The 24,259-nt window shown below is 34.1% G+C and overlaps 1 protein-coding gene across 7 annotated transcripts in view; it reads left to right on the top strand.

Annotated features, from left to right (window-relative positions):
• SMARCA1 (SWI/SNF related, matrix associated, actin dependent regulator of chromatin, subfamily a, member 1) overlaps nt 1-24,259 on the top strand; it is a 60,884-nt gene that overhangs the window by 32,366 nt on the left and 4,259 nt on the right. For 5 of the 7 annotated variants that reach the window (XM_032474633.1, XM_032474635.1, XM_032474630.1 and 2 more), the window contains 6 exons: nt 5,250-5,360; nt 5,625-5,738; nt 14,232-14,354; nt 16,305-16,437; nt 18,770-18,888; nt 19,013-19,225. In XM_032474633.1, coding sequence (XP_032330524.1) covers nt 5,250-5,360; nt 5,625-5,738; nt 14,232-14,354; nt 16,305-16,437; nt 18,770-18,888; nt 19,013-19,225 — 813 coding nt within the window. Of the gene's footprint in view, nt 1-5,249; nt 5,361-5,624; nt 5,739-14,231; nt 14,355-16,304; nt 16,438-18,769; nt 18,889-19,012; nt 19,226-20,244; nt 20,296-22,854; nt 22,906-24,259 lie in introns of those variants that run through there. The other 2 variants (XM_032474632.1, XM_032474631.1) reach the window with 2 other exon arrangements.

Genomic DNA, 24,259 nt, shown 5'->3' on the forward strand with positions numbered 1-24,259 from the left:
ATCAGAGCGGACCCAGAATTGCCAAACCAATACTGAAGAAAAAGAACGAAGCTAGAGGAATAACCCTCTCAGACTTCAGGTAATACTACAGAGCTATAGTAATCAAAACAGGGTGGTGCTGGCACAAAAGCAGATATATGGATCAATGGAACAGAAAAGAGAGCCCAGGAATAAACTCACACATCTCTGATCAATTAATCTTTGGCAAAGGAGGCAATAATATACAATGGAGAAAGGACAGCCTCTTCAAGTGATGTTGGGAAAGCTGGACAGCGGAATGTAAATCATTGAAGTTAGAATGCTCCCTCACACCATACACAAAAATAAACTCAAAATGGTTTAAAGACTTAAACATAAGATGAGACACTATAAACCTCCTAGAAGAAAACATAGGAAAACATTCCCTGACATAAGTCTTAGCACTGTTCTCCTAGGGCAGTCCACCCAGGCAATAGAAATAAAAGCAAAAATAAACAAATGGGACCTAATTAAACTTATAAGCTTCTGCACAGCAAAGGAAACCATACGCAAAACAAAACGACAACCTATGGAATGGGAGAAAATATTTGCAAATGATGCGACTGATAAGGGCTTAATTTCCAGAATATACAAACAGCTCATACAATGCCATAACAAAAAAACAACTTAATCAAAAAATGAGTGGAAGACCTAAACAAACATTTCTCCAGTGAAGACATACAAGTGGCCAGTTAGGCGCATGAGAAAGTGCTCAATGTTGCTAATTACCAGAGAAATACAAATCAAAACTACAATGAGGTTCCGTCTCACACCAGTCAGGATGGCCATCATTTAAAAAGTCCACAAACAATAAATGCTGGAGAGGCTGTGGAGAAAAGGGAACCCTCCTACACTGTTAGTGGGAATGTAGTTTGGTGCATCTGCTATGGAAAACAGTATGGTGATTCCTTTAAAAGCTAAAAATAAACTTACATGATCCAGCAGTCCTACTGTCGGGCATACATATCTGGAGGGAACTCTTAATTCAAAAAGATACATGCACCCCAGTGTTCATAGCAGCACTATTTGCAAAAGCCAAAGCATGGAGGCAACCTAAATGTCCACTGAGAGATGATTGGATAAAGAATATGTGATACATATAACTACACACATACAATGGAATATTATTCAACCATAAAAAGAATAAAATAATGACATTTTCAGCAAATAGTTGGACCTGGCAATCATCATCCTAAGTGAAGTGAGCCAGAAAGAGAAAGAAAATTACCATATCACTTATATGTGTTTTTTAAAAAATGACACAAATGAACTTATTTACAAAACAGAAACAGACTCACAGACATAGAAAACAAACTTATGGTTAGCGGGGGAAAGAAGGGTGGAGGGATAAATTGGGAGTTTGGGATTTGCAGATACTAACTACTACATATAAAATAGATAAACAACAATGTCCTACTGTATAGCACAGAAAACTAAATTCAATACCTTGTAATAGCCTATAATGAAAAAGAATATGAAAAGGAATATACACACACACACACACACACACACACACACACACACAAATGTCACTATGCTATACACCAGAAATTAAACACAACATTGTAAACTGACTATACTTCAATAAAAAAGGTGATTAATTTTGTAAGAAACTGCCAACTTGTCTGAAAGTGGCCATATTGTTTTTGCATTCTTGTGGGCAGTGAATGAGAGTTCCTGTTGCTCCACATTCTCTCCAGCATTTGGTGGTGTCAGTGTTCTGGATTTTTGCCATTCTAGTAGGTGTGTAGTAGTATATCTTTGTTTTAATTTGCATTTCACTGATGACATATGATGTTGAACATCTTTTCATTTGCTTATTTGCCATCTGTATATTTCATTGAAGAGGTATGTGTTCAGATCCTTTGCCCATTTTAAAATCAGGTTGGTGATTTTCTTATTATTGAGTTTTAACAGTTCTTTGTATATTTTGGATAACAGTCCTTTATCAGATGTGTGTTTTGCAAACGCTTTCTCCCAGTCTGTGGTTTGTCTTCTCATTCTCTTGACCCACATTGCATTTTGTTGGTGTGTCTCCTTGGTCTCTTCTCATCGGTGACAGTTCTCAGTCTTTCTTTGTCTTTCATGACGTTGACACTTTTGAAAAGTATTGGTCAGTTGTCTTGTAGTTTCTCTCTCACTTTGGGTTTGTCTGACATTTTCTCATGATTTGACTGAGGTTGTCCATTTTTGGCAAGAATGCCTTGGAAGGGATATTACATCTTTTTCAGTACATCCTACCAGGGAGCATATGATGTCACTATGTCATGTTACTGGGGATGTTAACCTTAATCACTTAGTTGAGGTGGTGTCTGCTGGGTTTTTCCATTGTAAAGTTACCATTTTTCCCATTGTAATTGATAAATATCTTGGGGGAGATACTCCTCAAACTTTTACCCACTGGTTTTAGCATCTTTTGGTGGAGTTTGCCTGCAATAGTTATTATTGTGGTGTTTACCTAATGGCTTGTGTTTCCTTCATTCCATCTACATTTATTAATTGGAATTTTTCTGTAGGGAAGATCTGTCCTTTCTCCCCATTTATTTATGCACTCATTTATTTATATCAGCATGGGCTTAAGGATATTTATTTTATTTTTTTGAGTTAATAATGCAATTCTTTCATTTTAATTTTGTTACTCAAATTGTTCTATAAAGCTGTTATTTTTTAACTGGCAGAATAAATTTTATTAACACTAAAAAAGCTTATTCTTGGGTATTGATTTTACTGAAAAGTGAGAGGTCAGCCATTTTAGTTTGCATTGCAACTAGTATCCTGATAATACTTTGTTACCGTTATTTCTGGTTAGGTTTTAGTATCTGACCAAAATCTATCTGATTATTCTATCTATAACCTTAATTCAGACTACTTATGGTTTATTCTGATGAGGTGATAGCCTGCATGCACAGGGTAGAAACTGCCTTCCTAATATGCTTTTTAGATCTCATTATGTGATACAAATTTTATTAATTTTACAGTTACTCCTGTGGGCTTATTGGTTTTGAGTGTTTTATAAAGTGGAAAATATCAAACAGCGAAGAATCTAAATATCAGTGGAGCTTCTTATCTACATTATTAGAAGAAAATTAGGCTTAGTAAAATATCTGTCTATTTTTTTTTCAGAGAAAAAACAACTTTATTCCTCTATTATCATGGACATTGGGAAAACATTTTTTTTTAATTTTTTTTAACATTTTTTATTGATTTATAATCATTTTACAATTGTCTATTTTTAATAAAGCAGGTTTTCCTGTGCTTATAATTCTAGCAAAATAATGATGTACAGATATATGGAAATTTTACTAATAACAAAATGATGACTTGTGCTTTTATAATTGAATGTCTCATTAGATCAGAATTTTTCTGAATATTCTGAGTTGAGATTATATTTATGTCTTTCCGTATTTTCTAGATAGGTTCTTAAAATAAGTTCATATTATCTTTTGAAGAGAATTGAAAACCTGAAAGAATATTGTTCATAGATATTATGGGAACTGCACAATGAGGTAGATTTTCATATATGATTTGTTGAACCAGTTGCACTACTTTATAACCATACTTTGTGAATTAAGTCATAAGTGACACTGATTCTGAATAAATTAATCTGAATAAGTTTGTGTTAATGTACTTTATCTGAAACAAAGTAATTCAGCATGATTTATTCTGTTTTTGCAAGTTCATTAATTGGCCTCTAATACTTCAAATTTGAATACCTAGACTTTCAAACAAGTGTAAGTTAAATGGCCAAATACATTACTTCTAGAAAGTTAATTTATTATTATTTTCACCCCAATTGAGACAAATAAAATACTGGTTATGTAAAAATATCTTTTCCATTACTATCATCTCACATCAATCCTTCTGAGGGGAAAAACAAAACAGAACTCATTTCACTGTTCTGGGTATTTCTCATTTTACGTAAACTCACATTATACTATATGTGAGTATATCTCATGGACTCTTAGAGTTAAAAGAGACCTTAATTTAGTCTAACCTTTTTTGTAATTAAGAAATCTCACCTATAGCTTCTAGGACAGTTATCTAGCCTCTGTTCGAATGTGATCATGTTGGGACTCTTACTCCTCTCAGGATATTTCATTTCACTGTTTTATGTTCTCTGGTTCTCAGAAACGAGTGGCAGTCTACTTCCCTTTGACTTTCCACGTTGGTTTTAATCTCATGAATCAACAAAGAAATGATTTTTTCCTATTTGATAGGCTTTTACATATGTGGATGCCACTATTTTGGGTTTCTTTAGTCTTTACTTCTCTAGACACTGAGAATTTATAGGTTTGTGACCATTCTAGTCATCTTAGCTTATCATCCACTCTTGATATACCAAGGTTAGAATACAACCTGCAGATAAGGTCAAATGGAATGGCACCATTACTTAAAAAAAAAAAAAGAAAAAGAAAACTATCCTTGTTCTTGCACCTAAACTTGGTATACAGTACAGAGCTTTGGAATTTGGTATGTATAATTGTGACATATAAAGTAAGTTTTTGTTTTTGCTTTTGTTTTTTTTAAGTTTTTTTTAAGTTGAAGTATAGTTGATTTACAATATTGGGTTAGTTTCGAGTATATAATAAAGTGATTCAGTTACTTTTTTCAGATTATATTCCATTATAGGTCATTACAAGATATTGAACACAATTTCCTGTGCTATACAGTAAATCCTTGTTGCTAATCTATTTTATATATAGTAGTTTGTATCTGTTAATCCCATACTCCTAATTCATCCCTCCCTCCCTCCCTCTCTCATTTGGTAATCATAAGTTTTCTGTCTGTGAAGTCTGTTTCTGTTTTGTATATAGATTCCTTTGTATTATTTTCATTCCACATGTAAGTGGTATCATATAGTATTTGTCTTTCTCTGTCTTACTTCACTAAGTATAATATTCTCTAGGTCCATCCACGTTGCTGCAAATGCCAATATTTCATTCTTTTTTATGGCTTAGTAATATTCCAGTGTATCTGTATACCACATCTTCTTAAGCCAGTCGTCTGTTGATGGGCACTTGGGTTATTTCAGTGTCATTACAATGGCTATTGTAAATAGTGCCACTGTCAACATTGAGGTGCATGTACCTTTTCTAATTAGAGTTTTATAAAGCAAGTTTTGATTCTTCCTAATGGCTTTGATTTTCTCTCGCTTCTACAACCTTGATGTGCTTGACTTTTATAAAACAGTTTGGAGTAATTAAAATCCTCATTCTTGTTTCTGTATATAGCTTGGAATGGTGGAATGGATTGAACCTCCCAAACGAGAACGCAAAGCGAACTATGCAGTGGACGCCTACTTCAGAGAGGCATTACGTGTCAGCGAGCCAAAGATTCCAAAGGTAAAACAGTATGAGGCCAGGGTTTATGTCCTACAGCAGAATTCTCATGTAACATGGTCTCTGATTGAGATTTCCTTATATTAATGCTACATCTTAGTCCCTAAAATACAGCAACAGTACAGAAAAGTACTTGACATGGCTCAGCCATATAAATGGATTCCATTGTATTTATTTTTCTATATAGAAAAGAAATTTAAAAAGATAAGTATGTTCACTTCATATACTAGAAACAAATATATATATAATGCATTTTTTCCTCCACAGGCTCCACGACCTCCAAAACAGCCAAATGTTCAGGATTTTCAATTTTTCCCACCACGCTTATTTGAGCTCCTTGAAAAGGAAATTCTTTACTATAGGAAGACAATAGGCTATAAGGTAATTTTTCAGTTTTTTAGATTAGCATAATCTTTTAAACGAATATAATCTTTTGAACTAGACTAGGAAGCGTTCCATTTTAATGTGAATGAACCTAAGAGTAAATCAAAATAGTGGTGTTTTTAAAACCAAAGAGGAGGTTTAACTAGAAGTAAAGCATCAGACTGCCCAATCACCAGTAGCATCATCACTAAATGGGATTAAAGGAGAATTGTCCAATATTTCAAAATAGTAATAATAACATATTATTTTAATAATGCTAGTGTTCAAGTGCTCAAAGAATATGTAGAATGAACAACAGGTATGTGTTTAATTAGAAGTGAATGTATTATAGGTGATAGGAAATTTTTTATTATTTTCCTCAAAATGACCCAGAAATAGTATTTGTGTGTTTATTGCTCATAGATTGATGGAAGCCCTGTTGGTGGTTAGTAGGTTGCAATCACTTAGGTGTTAAAATAATGATAAACAAGATAATGAATTATATAATTTTAAAATGACCTTTTGGAATTCAAAATTCGTATTTATATAGGTAGATAGGAATCATTTATAGTGAGTGAAATTTAACGTTTGTTGTACTAAAGCTATCACATGGAGAGATTGGGCATACCAGGTTATTTCTGTATGGTGAAATTGACTTTCTAGTGAATGGAAAAGGATGACCAAAGGTGTAATAATCAATAGTATGAACAAAATTGTAAAACTATTAACACTTATAACTTGATGAAGATTTCTATTTTATGAATTGGAAGTTACGTTTTAAACAGTATTTTGTGAACCTTTATCACAAGTGGAACTATAGCCAGTTATTTTGATTAGTAGCTGTAATGTGCCTAGAAAAGCTCCACATGTATAAGATATTTAGTTAGTTAGTATTTTGGAACCGAGTGGATCTCTAGAGTGTTTCTACTATTTGTCCAGAGTTGGAGAATTGTCATTTGAAGTAGAGCAAAAAACCTTTGCTTGCTATTTATGTACCAAAGTTTAGACATATATAAATAGGGACAAGAAAGTTAGAGTGAATATAAGTGGAAATATATATAAATAAGAATAAGAGACTTATAGTGAATATAAGTGGTTAATTATAATCTGGTTAAGGAAATACGATTAAATTTGAGTGTATTTAACCAAAAGGACTGGATAAAATCCCTCTTAGGAAGTTGTAGAAGAGTAAAGTGAACCATGGTTGAACATTGAGACCAGGCATAAAACCAGTTTCAAAGAAAATGAAAACAGCGATATGTTAGAAGAAACAGGCAAGTTACAGGTTCACGATGTAAAATAAAAATGGTAAAGTTAATAGGGTAGTTAATAAGATTTCATGAGATAAACAAATATGTGTGTATATATATATACTCACTAAGGATTATAAAAAATTTTAAGTTTAGGTCATTATTTCTGTTATTTTTATTAACTGTTACTGCTGAGACTTGAAAGGAGAATGAAATTGAAATGTTAGACCTCAGTTAGTAATCAACCAAATATCTGTGTAGAGCATTTTATAAATGAAGAAATATTTTACCACATTGTTCATTTGATTTCTAAGAAACCCTGTGAGATAGACGTTATTATCACCTCCATATAGTAGGTGAGGAAACTGAAGTTCAGAGAGGTTTAATGGCTGTTCAAGGTCAGGTAGCTAACAGAGTTGCCAAGGGTGCTGGTCTCAAACACAGGCTCTCAGCGTGCAAGTGCTATGCTCTTTCCACTCAGACGTTCTGGGCTATTTCTGCATGTTACATAACCCTGCTTCTTTCTGCAGTCCTAAATAAGGACTGTGTTTACAGTGGTTTGACATGTTGTTTGGGAGGTGAGCCAAGTGGTAGTCAAGTAGCAGCAATAAACAGATCATCTCTGCTAATATAACTGTTTATGCTCCTTCTTTGGAGATACTGAAATTCTGTTCCCTGTGATAATACCGTACCCACCACATTCTCATCCTGGCTCTGATTTTAATCTAAACAGTGCCTTTCATTACACGCAGTTTGTGGTTGGGGGTGGGGTCTTACCTGACGTTTGGGTGGTGACCAACTGAAAGGAGATGGAGGGGAGAGGAAACTTTAGGAGAGGGAGGGCTGAAGGGACAGCTGTGAAAGGTGATAGGAAGGAGAAAGGTGTGAGAAGAGAGGACAGGCATGAATGAGGAGAGGGAAGATGCTGTGGGACCCACGCCATGGCACCTTACTGTTTTCTCTTCCTCTCTTCCCCGAGAAGAGTGACAGAAGAGAGAGTCAGGGTGAAAGGAGGGCTGTTTTTCATTTAATGCATATTTATTGAGTGCCCCCCTGTGCCAGGTCCCATACCAAGCTCGGAGGATAAACTGGCAGATTAAGACAGATAGCATTCCTCAGCACATGAAACCTACATTCTAATAGAGGAGACAGACATTAAACTGATAGTACAGATGTTATTTGTTTTCAGAGCTTACAAAGGGTGCTACGAGGGAGTGTAACCTGGGTATCTAATGTGGATTGGGAGATCAGGGAGGGGGACCCTAAGGACCACCATTTAAGCTGAGATCAAGAAAGATGCACAGGAATTGGCCAAGTGAAGTGTGGGAGAGATGCACTCAGGTAGGGGAGTCACAGGTACAAAGATGTTGTGGTAGGAAGGGGGATTTCCCCTTGAGAAACTGAAAGAGGGCCAGTGCTGCTCGGGAGTGGTGAGGAGGAGAATGACCTGAGATGAAACTGGTGAACAGGTTGAGTCGGATCATGTGGACCACTGAACATTAATTATAGGTCATACTAATTAGGTTGAACTTTAGAGTAAAGGAAAACCTTTGAGATATTTTTAAGGCAGAGGGTTTGGTGGGTGATGAAATCATAACAGCAGATACTTATTTAGTCCTTACTTATGTTGCTTATTCTTCTTAGTTATTTAAAATGATTAGCTCATTATCCTCCTAGGAGCTGTGGACCTCCATACCTATTTTACAGGTAGGGAAACTGAGGCATAGAGAGGTTCAGTAATTTGCCCTGAGTAATTTAATTCAAGATCAAACAGCTTGTAAGTGGTAGAGTTTGATTAGATTTACATTTTTAAAAATCACTACCTGCAATACAGAGAATGTTGAGTTTCTCCAAGGAAACCAGCCAGGAGGCTGCTTCAGGGTGAAGATGAGGAGCTGGTGGTGGCTCAGAGTGTGGTGGTGGCGGTGAGGATGGAAAGAGAGTCGAGCCCCTACCACCCCACAACTAGCCCTGTGTTCTCCTCAGCCCCATCCTGCATTGCCTTTATATTGTCTTAAGACTTGCCTTGACCCTCCGTATGCATACTTAGCTGAGGATTTACAAGACAAAGAAGAATACGTTATGGATGTTGGTTCTTTCTGAACCTTGTCTCTTCCATTCTTTACCAGGGGCTACAGACCTGAGCTAAGGTGGGTGCTTGAATTGGGTGGGTTTTGTGTTTGAGTTAAGAGTACAGTTGTCCCTCGGTATCTGCGGGGCATTGGTTCCAGAAGCCCCCACAGACACCACAATCCGTGGATGCTCAAGCCCCTTATATAAAATGGCATAGTATTTGCATGTGACCTATGCAAATCTGCCCATATATTTTACATCATCTATTACTTATAATACCTAACACAGTGTAATTGCTATGTAAATAGGTATAAATACAATGTGAATGCTATGTAAATAGTTGCCACGTGTGGCAAATTCAAGTTTTGCTCTATGGAACTTTCTGGAATTTTTTCCTGGATATTTTTGATCTGAGGTTGCTCGAATCTATGGATGCAGAACCCGCGGATACGGAGGGCCGACTGTATAGACAGATGAGCATGGCATGTTAATCATCTGCAAAAGCTTCCTGTAAAGGATGATGTGATACTGATAAGTGTTGGGCATATCTTCTCAAGCATACCTAGCATTGACTTTCCCCCCTACTAAACCTCCAGAAAACTCACCTGAGCCACAAAGTGAATGGAGCAATAGTTTGTTCTCAGATGCACAGGACTGCTGTAGTGGAGTTTCCTGGTATTCTCTATGCACAGTTAGGGTCTCAAAAAGGGACTCCTTTCCCCCTTTTTGCTTAAATGATTGTTAGCCCAGGGGAGAGAGGTGCTGTCTGTAGCTGGGAGCACGGTGGTGCATGGTACCTTTTTGTACATTTTGAGTCCCCACCGTCGCATTCTGTAGTGATTGGGAGCATGGCTGGTGAGGGGCCCAGTAGGTCTGAAGCAATTGGTAAATAGCATTTTTCCCCAAGGCCTGCTTATTTGCATTTTTATTCTCTATTTTGTTTTTTTCCCCTCTGTATTCAGCATAGCAAGGTCACAGCAATATTGCTGATAATAAGATGTGGAATCAAAGAATTTTGTTTTATTTGAGGCTGATAGAAGTATTTGTTTGTTTTGCCTTAACCACTTGGTGGATAGCAGTGCATTATGTGCCAATTTTCCTTGCTGTCTAAGCTTCGACCTTGTTGCAAATTAGACATATTCAGAAGCTCCATTACTCTTGAGACTTAAAGGAGTTACTTTAATGCTTTTAGTCACTTGTTCATTAAAATCTTTCTATTGGAAGAAGGTGACTAAATTGAAATTTCAATTGCAGAACTGAAAGAATCCATAGTATCCAGAAATCCCACTGAGTCTAAGACCTGAAGTGAAAGAGTTACCATATTAGAAGCTGAAGAAAGCTGTAGAACATTCTAACATATATCTTTAGTAAAAAATTCTTTAGGGGTGGGTATAAACATTTGACAAATGCAGAAAGTTCTGTAATCTTTGTGAGTTTTGGTAATGTGTCATCATGGGCCACCTGTTTTGCTGTGGTGAAACTCAAAATACAGCGAGCTGATTTAAGGTTACTGCTTTCATTTTGTATGTTGTCACATTTATTTCAATATTCCATATTTCTGTGAAATGCTTGCTGAAACTCCTAAGAAACAAGAGCAAGAAAAGTTTTTCACTTTTCCATGGAATCTCTTAATCACAAATTCCCTAGGATCTGACCAGAAATCCAAGTAATAATTGAGATGTTTCCTTGGAAGGAGAACTTCTTGTATATTATAGCTCTGCTAAGTGTTGCTGGGGGCCACCAGTAATAGACACAGTGTGAGTACTTGAGAGACCTTCTGCGTGTCTGTGTTTAGTACTATGGTTCTATAGCTTGTCTATTTAATTCTTCTTTAGCACTTTGAAATCACTCTATCACTGTAGGAAGTTTAAAGCTGATAAAAACTTCATGAGGTAAAAAATAATAAAAACCTTTTAAAAATAATAAATATTAAGAAGGAGTTTTTTGGTAGGAGGAGATACAGGAAGTTAGGAATTTTGAGTCATTTCTAATTCTGAAAATTTTAGCAGCTATTTATGTGAGTAATTTTTAGAATGAAAATAGTCAGCGTAACAATGAAGTCATTCTAAAATTTTGCTGTATTAAAAATATGAGCAGTTGATGTGGAAGAAGTAGTCTACAGTGGCTCCTAAAAATCTAGTAATATAATATTCTAATTTTGCTTTTATTAAAGCTCAAGGGGGAAATTTTCAGTATTGGGGATATCTACATAGGAATAAACAGTTTATTTTGGGTGGGTACATTATGCATTTTCTGGCATGAAATTAGATGTTTATGAAATTATTTTATTTGGTTAAACTATGCTTTGTTGGATGTGGAAAGTTTGAAGCTATTTGGTAGAGAAATATCTTAAGATTGAAGAGGTTTCCCTCAATTACAATTAAAACTTGAGGCCAGCAATTTAAGGGGTATATTAAACTTTTAAAGCTATATCTGTGATTTTTTTTCAACATTTTATTATGAAAAAATGTCAAACAGAGAAAAATGTTGAAATAATTGTACAGTAAACACCCATATACATACCACATATGTTCTCCAGTTTGCATCTTACTGTATTTATTTACTTTATTACCTATTTGTCCATTGCTCCAGTCTTCTATCAAATGGATATCCCTCTTATTTTTTATGCATTTCAAAGTTGTAAACATATGTATATTTCACCTGGAAACACTTCACCATGCATATCATTAGCCATAGTTCAATATTTGATTCTTTTTATAAGATAAAATTTACATATATTGAAATATATAAATCTTAAGTGTACCAATTTGATGAGTTTTGACAAATGCATATGCCTACATAATGGAAGCCACTATAAAGACATAGAACATTACTGTTACCCCAGAAAGCGCATCTTCCCAATCAATCCCCATACCCATTCCCCAGAGACAACCCTGTTCTGGTGTTGTTTTCCTCTTTAGATTAGTTTTTTTTCTCTAGAATTTCACATAAATGGAATCATACATTATGTGTAAGTCTTCTCTCACTTAGCATAATGTTTTTGCGATTCATCCATGTTGTCCCATTATCAGTGGTTCATTCCTTTTTTATTGCTGAGTACTATTCCATTGTAAGGATATACCACAGTTTGCTTATCTGGTCTCTTGTTGATGGACATCTGGGCTGTCTTCTGGGTTTTGGCTCTTATGAGTAAAGCTGCTGCAAGCATTCTCCTAAATGTCTTTGTACAGATATGTTAGGAATGGAATTGCTGGTGTGCTTGTAATTTAAAAGTGGAATTTAGCCATTGAAAAAAGTTATTCTAAATCATGAGTGTCACTGGACTACATTTCCTTTTTAATTTACACCTTCTTTTCCATTTCCATTTGCCACCATCCTAGGCCAAGTGATCATATCTCATTTCTAGAATATGACAGTTTAGCTGGTACTCTTGGCTCTAGTTGCTAGCCCACTTCAGTCCATCTAGCACAAGACTTATAGTTGAAAACACTACATTTTGACATTTTGCTCCCTTGTTGAAAAATCTCCAATGGCTTGCTGTTGCTTCCTGTGTAATTTCAGAAGGCCCTCTAATTGTCTCTACCTGGCCTGGTTTCTTACCCTTCTCAACATAAACCCTGTATGCTCCTTCCTGGTTTTGCCTTCACTGTTTTTGCTTATACTGCTCCAGTCTAGAATATTCTTTCTCTCTTCTCCATCTTCCCAAATCCTTAGAGTTCTTAGAGTGCAGCTCAGAACTCCACAACTAGGTTGTGAGCTCTTTGTGGGCAAGGACCATGTCCACTACTTCTTTTGTATTCTAGTGATTGCCTGTCATAGTGCTATGGATAAAATAGACATTTAGTCAATACTTACTAATTTGATTGTCTGATACTGATGATTACATACAAATGAATGTATTTTTTCAGTATTTCCTTTTTATGCCCAGTTAATAGGTTTTATTTTTAAACAACTATTGGATCCAATAGTTTTAAAAATATTTACTTTTAAGTTACAGTGCTGTAGTTTCAAACTCTATAAAGTAGGTATAACAATGAGAGAAATGTACCCTAATATGTATTACAATTACATTATAGTAAAACCCAGACTGTCTGATACCCCCAGAGGATGAGTCATTTATGATAGGTGGGCATTCCAAATAGTGGAAGGCTTGCTGTCAACCCTTTTCTTTTCACATGTAACAGAATGCTATAAACTGTACTATCCATGTTATATACCTGCCCTCTTAAATCAGCGTGCTGCACTGTCACTGCAGATGCACATAGAAATGGTGTGAGGCTTTGCGCCAAGTGACTTAGTCTGTCACTCCATACAGTGACTGCTGCTCCATACTGCTCAACTGTATGGGTTGTCTATGTTCACGGTGACACACTGAGGTCCCTGGGGCTACGGTTTTGAGATAACAGGTGACTGGCTGACTGCTTGCTTCCTTGGAGAGCTGAGCTTCTGTCCTCAGTCTTTTGAACTTGAGCTCTCTTCTCAGTTGTCAGTGTATTGCGGCTCTGTATACTATACACAGCTGTATAGTATACATTATCCTTTCTGTTGGTCACTGCTACTTAGTCTTTTTTCCTTGACTGCGGGTCCCATCACAGCTGTTTGTGTGCTCTGCTTACCCCTTCCCTCTTATGTATAGTCTCTTATTTTTTTTTTTTTTTTTGCTTCCTTATTCTGTCACTTCTTTCGGTCTTTGCATTTGATGTGAAGATGCTCTCTCTTTCCATACCCCGGCAGGCAATAAAAGCACTCCTTTCTTTTTGCACGTTGAACCGATCAGAGCATTGGATGCAATCTTCAGGTGCATTGCCACTTATCTGCCCTGGTCTATATTGCCAGGTGAATATGGGCTCTTTTCACACTACCAAACTGTTTGTTTCTGGGGCTTGAGATTTTACTGTATAATGTTGATGTTGGGGATAATCATATGATTATTATTACCATATATTACAATATTATTAGGATATTTTGTTCCACAGTATAATTAAATCTAGAATATAATGTGGCACTTAGCAATGGGCTTTGAACTCTAAAATACCATGTGGCACATTTAAGAGCAGTTTTACTTTGGTAATATCATGGTGGTAGAAATGTGGAAAAGATCATGTGTCATTCTGGTATGACTTTATTTTGTTTACTGTTGAAATAACTCTAAATATTGATATGAGTATATACACCCTTCATTAATTTTTTTCAACAGATTACTCATAACACATCTGTTGGTTTTTAGGTCCCACGGAATCCTGATATCCCAAATCCAGCTGTGGCTCAAAGAGAGGAGCAGAAAAAGATTGATGGAGCTGAACCTCTTACACCGGAAGAGACTGAAGAAAAGGAAAAACTTCTCACACAAGTAAAATATTTTAAGGGTTGAAGGACTTTTAGTCAACCAACAGAAGAAAAGAAAATATAGATCACATTACTTTTGGTTGTATGGGCCTGGTACCCTGATTGGATGCACCAGCAAAATCAGGGCTATTTTGTAAACGTTCATTTAGACCAAATATCCCTATTTTTTCTCCCTTTTATAGAGTACACTTTTTTCAAAATAATGGAAAATACATGAATATACAATATAAGTGTCAATTGTTAGAAATAAGACATACATTTTATCAATCATAATAAGGTCAGTTCATCCACATATGAATCCTGAAAGACAAGAATTACTAGCATATTCTTGCAAATTTAAATTTATTTTATTGATTATGAACTCTCTTCTGAAATTATACTCTACTAAACTTTATGGAATGATTTCATAATTCTCAAAATGCCTTATATCCTTTCTTGAAAAGAATTGTGATATGATGATGAGAAATTTCTGAAACTTTTTAAGATGCTCATTGTATAGTTAAAAGCAAATAGTTACTAAATAGGGAATATTTCCATTTGAACAACATACTAATGCTTTTTGGTCATTGTTGCTTTAATGAGTTTTTTGAGTGGCTTACTTCCAAAGTATGATACCCCCTTAGTGTATAAAGTTGCCAGCAAGATTTATTCATTCAGTACATTCTTTTGAACAATATGCAAAGCACAGTGCTAGGAAATTTTCCACATTAATTATTGAAATATAGTTTTTATATTTATATCTTATTTATTATATAGGTTTTTTTTGTTATAATGTGATTTGATTAAATGAATTTTTATAAATTATACTCATAAGTTTTTGAGCCAAATGCCTGGAAGACAAAGTTTAGTTTGAAAATATAATTGCAGCTGGTTGAATATTAGGACTTACCACAGAATAAAATAAAACATTTAAATATTCATGTTTTATTTTCAAAATTTATTTCCTGAACACAAAAATAAAGTTATGGTCTTTGAATGTTACTTGGCTTGCAGTATATTATGAATGCACAACCTCCTGTGAAAATATAGTCTCAACTGAGAAATTGCTTTAGTTTGTAATTATAAACAAAATCAGGTTTTTTTGCCCCTCCCAGTAGTTGAAGTCATCTTTAATCATCTTTTTCTACTGCCCTAAATTATTAATCTTTAAAAAAGTCATGGGAGTACAAAGGAACAAAATGTGGGGTCATCAGAAATCCTTATCAGCTAAAGGCTAGGGATAGAGTTTTGCACTGTCGAGAGTATCACATTTACGTGGCTTGGGAAGTAAGGAGTGGAAAACAAATTTTTGATTTTGTGACTTCAGAGGCATGCTAATAAATACCAAAGAAACTTAAAACACTGATTGGTCGAACTGTTCTATCTTTTAGGAAAGAAATTGGGCCCAATAAAATTCTGTTGATAGGCATTCTATTTATGAATATAATTTGAACAGAAATTATTTATTCACAGTTTCTTAGAATGATATAAAGAGCTACAAAAATTTTTCTGCAGTCTCTTTTTTTTCCCCTTCATGTATTTTTTTTGATTTAATGTATCCACATTTTTTTCTTAATTTACATGGGGACAGGTCTGTGAAAAAAAAAAAAAAACAAAGTACTGGAGTATCAGGACTTCAGCATTTATATTGGCATTTTTATTTTAATGCATTTGTATTTTAATGTACTAGGCATCTGTAAAATATGGAATTTTAAACTACACAGTATATTGGAGCTCTAAGTCAGTTTTTAGTACCTGGAGAGAAGTACCTTGTCTTCATGATAGAAAAGCAGTTATTTTTACAATAACTCAACTCAACTTTTGATTCCATCATAAAAAAACTGGGATTTTATAAGGAGGCAAATATTAAGCCTTTGAAACTATTTTAAATGTATCATTGTATAGAACTGAATAGAACAATAGTTTGATTTGTTAATTTAACCTTTGTTGATGGTGCTTAATTTTTTGTTCACAGGGATTCACAAACTGGACTAAGCGAGATTTTAACCAGTTTATTAAAGCTAATGAGAAGTATGGAAGAGATGACATTGATAACATAGCTCGAGAGGTGGAAGGCAAATCCCCTGAGGAGGTCATGGAGTATTCAGGTTTGTATACTTCAGAAATGGCGTTTAATTGTAACCTTATGTATTTTCTTTAGTGTCAATTTAATTGTACCTTTGTTCAGAGACTTTTAGACTTTTATGAATAAAATTTAGGTGAAAGTATAAAATATAATTGTATTTCTAGGAAAGTTAAGATTCATCAAAACAGATTGCTATCATCCTTACTAGTTGGCTAATAGAGCCAAGTATAGCACTCATAAAACAAGGGTAGCTATTGGATGAGCGTTGGTAAAATGCCCGCGTTCCCACCTCTGGAATTTGGTCATCTTCTGGGCAAGTCAAGTCTGAGACTTCAGTTCAGTGGACTGAATTAGTGTCTTTCTAGGTTGTCCTTGAAATAGAGAATTCTAATCAGGCCCTTTTAGATCCTCAAATACTCTCAGGATTCCAGTTTGGTCCAGGCAGGTCATGTGGATTCCATTAACTCCAAGCAGACTAGAATAGATCTAAAAAGACTGCTTGAATAAATATGTTGATTGCTCCTGGAATCAGCTTGCTCTCTTACTCAGCTGTGGTTTTGGTGTTGACCAGAAGTAGATTACCTGCTGAAGTGCATGGAGTTAATACTAATTTCCATGTCACAGAGCATCCAACTTCAGATTTCTGAAAAGAAATCTTATTAAAAATAAGTAAATGTTCCTAGTAAGTTTTCTTTATGTAGAACATAGGAAGTTTCTCAAGTCCAATTAGGTTGAGCTCTCAAATTTAGTCTGAGTATCAGCTGTATAGAATCTAGGGCAGTTTTTCCCATAGAAGCAATGTTACAAGGTATGTAGCCCTCAAAGCCTTTTTCGCCTAACAACTGAAATTCCTTATTTTTGCAGTGAAGAATAGTAGGGAGGAAACGTTACAGTACTAATATGCCAAAGATTAACGCAGACTAGGTACAACTTTTAATCTATGTTTAGCACTAATGCTTGAAGAAATCCATGTTTAATTAGAGAATAGATACATATATTTTTTATTTTGAAAATCTGACAAGGTCTTCTGGTGATTGCCAGGGACTTTAGAGATTAATCATGTTGAGTTTTTATTTCGTGTAGCATAAGATCAAGTCCATGAATGTCCTTTTTTTTTTTTTTTGATACCAGCGGAACATTACTACTGCTCTTAGACTTTATCACGTAAGTTTAGGGTATTTGGGGGCTTAAGGAGGGAAAAAATAGAGAATTTTAGCAGCAGGAGTTGAATGAAAAGAGTGTAAAAGCATATGCGCAGAGAGATTTTCTGAAGTAGAATTTTCTTCAAGAGGTAGAAAAAGGAAGATAGCATCAGTGTGTATGAAGTTGCAAGAAAAAAAAAATGATTAAAAAGGGTATCATGTCAAATGTTCCTGCTTGGGGCAGCTTAACTGGGGCCGTGACAGAGGATGGGGAGATTTGAATGAATTTATGTAGTTAGTTGCAGTAAAAGAAGAAATATGTACCATTGGCTGTTCATGAGTATCTTATACATAGGAAGCATTTAAATATGTGTTGAATGAATAAGTGAGAAAATGAATAAATGAACACAGGAACTTACAAAAGTCAGAGTACTAACATTCCTTTCTTGGTAGACTCCAAAAATGAAAAAAAAAATTGAGAATGTAGAATATATCATTAGAAGGCCCTCAAGTCATAAGATGTGACATATTAATGCAGCCAGATTATTTAGCTCATTTATAAAATTTGGGTGATTTGGCTTTTTTTTTTTTTTAAGAGAAAAGGCTATTCCAAGTAAGTTTAAACAACAAGCTATATGTCACTGGAAATATTGTAAGAATAATGAGTGGTTCCAAAAGTGAAATAACAGTTTCAGTAGAAATTGCTGCTTTATAGGAAGTTTGATTGTCCTGTTGATAATGATTTCATTTCTCTTTCTGCTACTAGGAAGCTATATTCTCTAAGTTCATATGACCACTCTCTCTTCTGTTTCACTTTATACTTTTATTCAAACATTATATAGAAGGCACCAAACATATATGCATAGCTTAAATCAGTATCTGTAATATCTTTTGAAATTCAAGTCATTTGGGATGGATAATTAAAAACTCCATAATATTTTATGAAAGGAAAATCACTAACCTAAAATCTTGTTGAGATCTTACTTTTAAATGAAAAGAGGTATTTAATACTCCTCATTTATTACCCCTTAGGGTTATTTCATAATTGAACATATGTCATACAGATGAGTCTGAATCTTAATTTTAAATTTACACTTAAATACAGTGTAAGCTCACTGTGTCCTTCCTTTCCTGTTAATTCTTTATTCTTCAGTTCCTTGGATTCATTTGCTTAAGATGATAGAATTATAAAGTAATAATTCTGTTTTTCAGCTGTATTTTGGGAACGTTGCAATGAATTACAGGACATTGAGAAAATTATGGCTCAAATTGAACGTGGAGAAGCAAGAATTCAACGAAGGATCAGTATCAAGAAAGCCCTGGATGCCAAAGTACTATATTTCATAGTTGTCAAATTACCAATAGATTGTTTTAATTGATGATTAAATGAGAATTAGCTTTGATTTATTATTGTTGCACATTTAGTTAAAAGCACTGTTTTGTTTAAATCCACAGATAGCAAGATACAAGGCTCCATTTCATCAGTTACGTATTCAGTATGGAACCAGCAAAGGAAAGAACTATACTGAGGAAGAAGATAGATTCTTGATTTGTATGTTACACAAAATGGGCTTTGATAGAGAAAACGTGTATGAAGAATTAAGACAGTGTGTTCGGAATGCTCCTCAGTTTAGATTTGACTGGTTTATCAAGTCTAGAACTGCCATGGTATGTATTCTTTTCTTACTGATTTCCTCCAACTTTTTATTTTGAAAAATATCAAGTTTCATATATTCTTCATTTAGGTTCTCTGATTGTTAACATTCTGCTACATTGGCTTTCTCCTCCCACCAACATATGGATATATATATTTAAACATACATACATATAATCTATATATAGAATCTATATATTATATCCAGAAATACAGAAACATATCTATATTCAGAAATATAAGTCTGTATTTTATACTTATTAATATTCAGATCTGTATTTCTGAATCATTTGAAAGTAAATTGCAGACATCACGAGTTTTCACCTCTAAACACTTCAACATTTATCTCCTAAAATTAAGGACATTCTCCTACATAACCACAATACCATTATCCTACCTGAAATTGTAAACATTGATTCAGTAATGTCATCTAGTGTACAGTCCATGTATAAAATTTTCCACTTGTTCCCAAAGTGTCTCTCATAGCTGTTTTTTAAAAATTGATGATCTAGTTAAGTTTCACATATTGCATTTGGTTCAGTCTCTTTAGTCTCTTTCAGTCTACAACTTTTTGTTTGTCACAACAGTGACTTTTTTAAGGTGCCCAGGCTTGTTTTGTAGAATGTTCCACATTTATCTCATTGTTTGCACTTTATTAGATTTAGGTTAAGCATTTTTGGCAAGAATGCGAAATAAGTGATGTATACTTCTTACTGCATCACATCAGGAGGCACATTATGTTAGGTTGTCACACTCCTGGTGATGCTAAGTTTGATCACTTAGTTGAAATGGGGACCGCCAGAGCTCTCCACTTGAAAGGCACATTTTCCCCTTTGTAATTAAGCAGGTGGTACTTGAGACTGTGTGAATAACTTAAGGATTTATTTTTAATGAGAAGGAATTGTTGCTAAAGTTGAATTTTTATAAGAATGTTATGAGACAGAGAATAATTAAGTAGAAGGGATTTTATTTTTGCTTCATGCAATTTACCCTGTTACTTTCTAACATGAATTGTATTCCTGTTAAATCCTAGTGCTGCTTAGCAGTGTTCTTGATGATACTGGAATAAATGCAACACGTTTTTAATGTTGGCATCGTCAGTCTTTTGTCAGCTGAGGTAATTAAGATAGAAATAGATTTATACAGCCTAAACATTAAAAGTAGCCAGAAACTAACAATCCAAACAATGGATATTTTTCTTAAGTAGTTTCTGTCTATCATAAAAGTTTTCTTGGCCAAAAGTTCGAGATGTGAAGGAATGGCTATTAATATTTTGTTTGACCCATTTTATATTTTCAGTTCAAGTTGAATAAAAAGAAAAAATCTGAGTTGCTGTACTGGGATGCTAATTTTGGTGAACGTTTGCGAGATCAGATATTTCTTAAAATTTTAATACAACTTTAGAGTTTTTGATGGTTTTACAATGTGTCTATCAAGTTTATGGAATCCATAATGCTGGGAGAGGTAGCAAATACTTTGGATCAAAAATCCAAAAGGAACTGGAGAAATTGGAATGATGGGTCAGTTGAATCTCCCTTGCAAGATGACAGTTAATAGGGATAAATGTAAAGTGCTATATTTGTACAAAAGAATATGAAGAGGTGTATTTGTTAATATGATACAGGAGGAAGACTTGAGGAAAGAGTAAAAAAGCTAAGACTTAATCTGTAGCATAAAGGGCTGAAGTTGGATGTAGGGCAGAGTTGTTTGACAGGGTTCTTTGGTCCACTGAAATAGATCGTTGAAGAACAATGTAAAATAGCTTTTCTATTAGCTTTGAAAATGAGATTCCATTTTGATGGTCTGAAGACTTTGGCAGTGAGCTAGTTGGCCTTTTAAGGTGCCTTCTAGTACAGTGCATCTATCACCATGTTTAGCAGGGAACTCTTTTCAAAAGCCATTCATTTAAACTTTTTAGCCATTTGGGGTTTTATGTGTATAATGATCTAATTTAGAGCAGCACCAACAGCTTGTAAAAGACAAATGCCCACCTGCATTTGTTGATGAATCTTTTTAGATCATACATGCCCTTTTATGTGATAGAACATTTGCTGAATTTTGAGTATTCTTTCAGTGATATTTTACTAATTTTTAAAAGGTTGAGAGTTTAATGCTGTTTTCAGTTTCTGGAATCATTAAACTGAAACAGTAGGCTGAAACAGAAAGTGCAAAAAAATCTTATGTTATTTGTAATAGGAACATGACTGTAGAACTCTATAACCTTATTTCATTCTCCAGGAGAAAACCCAGTATATTTTTAACAACCACTAGATGTCTCTGAACTCCTGTGTAAAGAATCCTTTTTTCCTCCATCTTCTTCCTACAAAACATTTACCTCTTTCTTCACCAAGAGGTTTAAATCTCTAATACATGTTTCCAAAGAACAGATACTAACTACATACTTGATTGCAAAATGAAACTTTTGTCTCTTAAAAATGAAGACATTTCTGTCCTTTATTATGTTCTGGAAGGTGGAATTTATGATTTCTAAAGAATCTTGAAAAACATATTAATAGTTTATTTCATATTAAATACTTTAATCCAGAGTTTTATTTGTTAACTTTTCAACCATATTGTTTTTATTTCCCTCCTAGTTAATGGATAATTTTTGCTTATATTTCTGGATTTACATTATATGTAATATATTTTAAAATATGCATGCATATATTTAGACCATCTTTTTGAAATATTTCATGATAATATAAATCATTAGGGAATTAAAGAACTGGATTATTATTATTATTCCTCGATGATCTCTTTGCCCCACTCATTTTAAATAATTGGTCCTGTGTAGTGAATCATATTCACAACCTAGGAAGTGAAACTTCCCCATTGAAAGAAGCATTGTGATTTCCAAAACTGAAATAATTTGTTTCATTGAGAAACCTTATCTTAGAAATACAGAAGATGTAATTTGATTCATTATGTGAGTGTGTCATTGTGTTCAAATTAAAATTTTATTTATGATTAAACTTTAAACTTAGCTTACTAAAGAAGCTATCTTTAAAAACATAATCTTGTTTAAAGATGACTCTTTCCCAGAGACACCAATAAGTAGTGTGAAATACTTAGAAAAAAAATAGAAACCTTGGTAGTTACATTTTATTTGGAGAACTCAAAAGTACTGAATTCATTGCTTCTGACTTAGCTAACAGTCTTAAAGTGCTTAAAGGCATGAACCTCCACTTGTGAATGTGCCTCATTTTGAAAGCCTTCAGCTAAAGGTTGACGATTTCTTTGAGGCTCTTCTTCATTTAAAAATGCTGGCTATACAAAAGAGAAAATGAGTTCTAGTTCGTTTCTCTGTGCTAAAAAGATTGTGATTTCTTTCTCTGAGAACTTGTGTGGTCTTTAAGTAAGTAATCAGTCTCTATTGAACTACATAAGCAAGTAGGAAGGGTATGATCAGCTTAGATTTTTAAGCTCAGAGCACATGAATCACCCTACCATTTTCCTTCTAAGAAAAAAGTGTGATGGGGTCTTAGTCTTAGGACATTCAGAAACTATCAGAATTAAAAGGACCTTTGCCAAATGACTGCAAGAGGAAAAGATAATACTTTGTATTTATATAGTACCTTTCATATAATGCTTACCAATCCTTTTACCAACATTAGCTCATTAATTCTCTTGTCATTCCTTTTAGGGAGTGAATGTCAGGGTCCTCTCTCTGTTCATTTAGTGACAGACTAACATGACTGGGAGATTTGAGAAGACTCTGAGAAGTTTACTGGAAAGGACATTTGGAAAATATCCAAGTAATTCCTTGGACCTGCTTAGGTTCTTTTAAGTACTTAAAGGAGAAAAAGCAGAATTTAATTCTCTGAGATAAAAAACTTTTTTGATATAATCATTTACTGCTTCCTTTGCAGGGTTGCTTTGACTTTTAATTTTAGTCAAGAAATATTCTTGCTTTTTAGCCTCTACGGAGCCTTTTTTTCCTTCTCCTGTAGCTCAAGAAGCTATGTGTGCATAGCCTGTGGCCTTGTCCCTGACAGTTGAATCAAAGTATTCATAATTAGTTATTATAATTAACCTGCCTTTTGTAGTAGTTTAAATGAATTTTGTGGGTAGTATCTCAGAGAGAGAATCACACACTATTGTATACAATGTAATAAAAATTTCATATTATTGCTGTTTGTTTTCAGGTTACAACTTTATTATTAATGATAGTGCTCCTTATTTAAAATTGAGAAAATGACATTCCTCATTAGAATGGTAGGAGGAAAAAATACTTTTTAAGAAAATATCGCTATAGCTCTTTATTAGCTTGCTTCCCTTTTTGTCAGTAATAGAAAATGTTAACTAAGTTCTTAGTTCAGCACAGGATAGTTTATAAATTATCTGTCCAGTCAGAGAAGGATTTTCTTTATAGACATTTTAAAAAACTGAAAGTCAAAGTCAAAAATTTCCAACCTATTCTGTAGTCACAATAACACTTTATTGCTTATGCAACATAGCCTAGGAAATTTTATAAAGAAGTCCATTCATGATTTTTTATTTTGTGTATTAGTCCTTAATTATGCGATAACAGCTAATGATATTTTACAGCAGTACATTCTTAATGAAATGTGAGAATATGAATTAATACATTATTCATAAAATAATAAACTGTAAAATTACGGGTTTTCTTGACTATAGAATTATTAAAATATTAAAATATATTTATGTTTATTTCCTCAAGTGATTGAGAAACTAAAATGTCCCTTTTCAGCCTTAATTTTGAAAAAGGTCCTATATGGAGGTATATATAGAAGAGGTGGTGCTTATAAAATAGATAAACAACAAGGTCCTACTGTACAGCACAGGAAACTATATTCAATACCTTGTAATGACCTGTAATGAAAAAGAATATGAAAATGAATATACATATATGTATACCTGAATCCCTATGCTGTACACCAGAAATTAACACAACATTGTAAATCAACTATACTTCAATTAAAAATAATTTAAAAATAAAAATAAATAAAATAACCAAAAAAAAAAAAGAGAAGTAATGCTTAACTTTGCCTTAAGGGTTATGTCAGAGCAATGGCTTCACGGAAGAG

This window comes from Camelus ferus, chromosome X, assembly GCF_009834535.1.
Source record: "Camelus ferus isolate YT-003-E chromosome X, BCGSAC_Cfer_1.0, whole genome shotgun sequence".
In the NCBI taxonomy this organism is placed as follows: Eukaryota; Metazoa; Chordata; class Mammalia; order Artiodactyla; family Camelidae; genus Camelus; species Camelus ferus.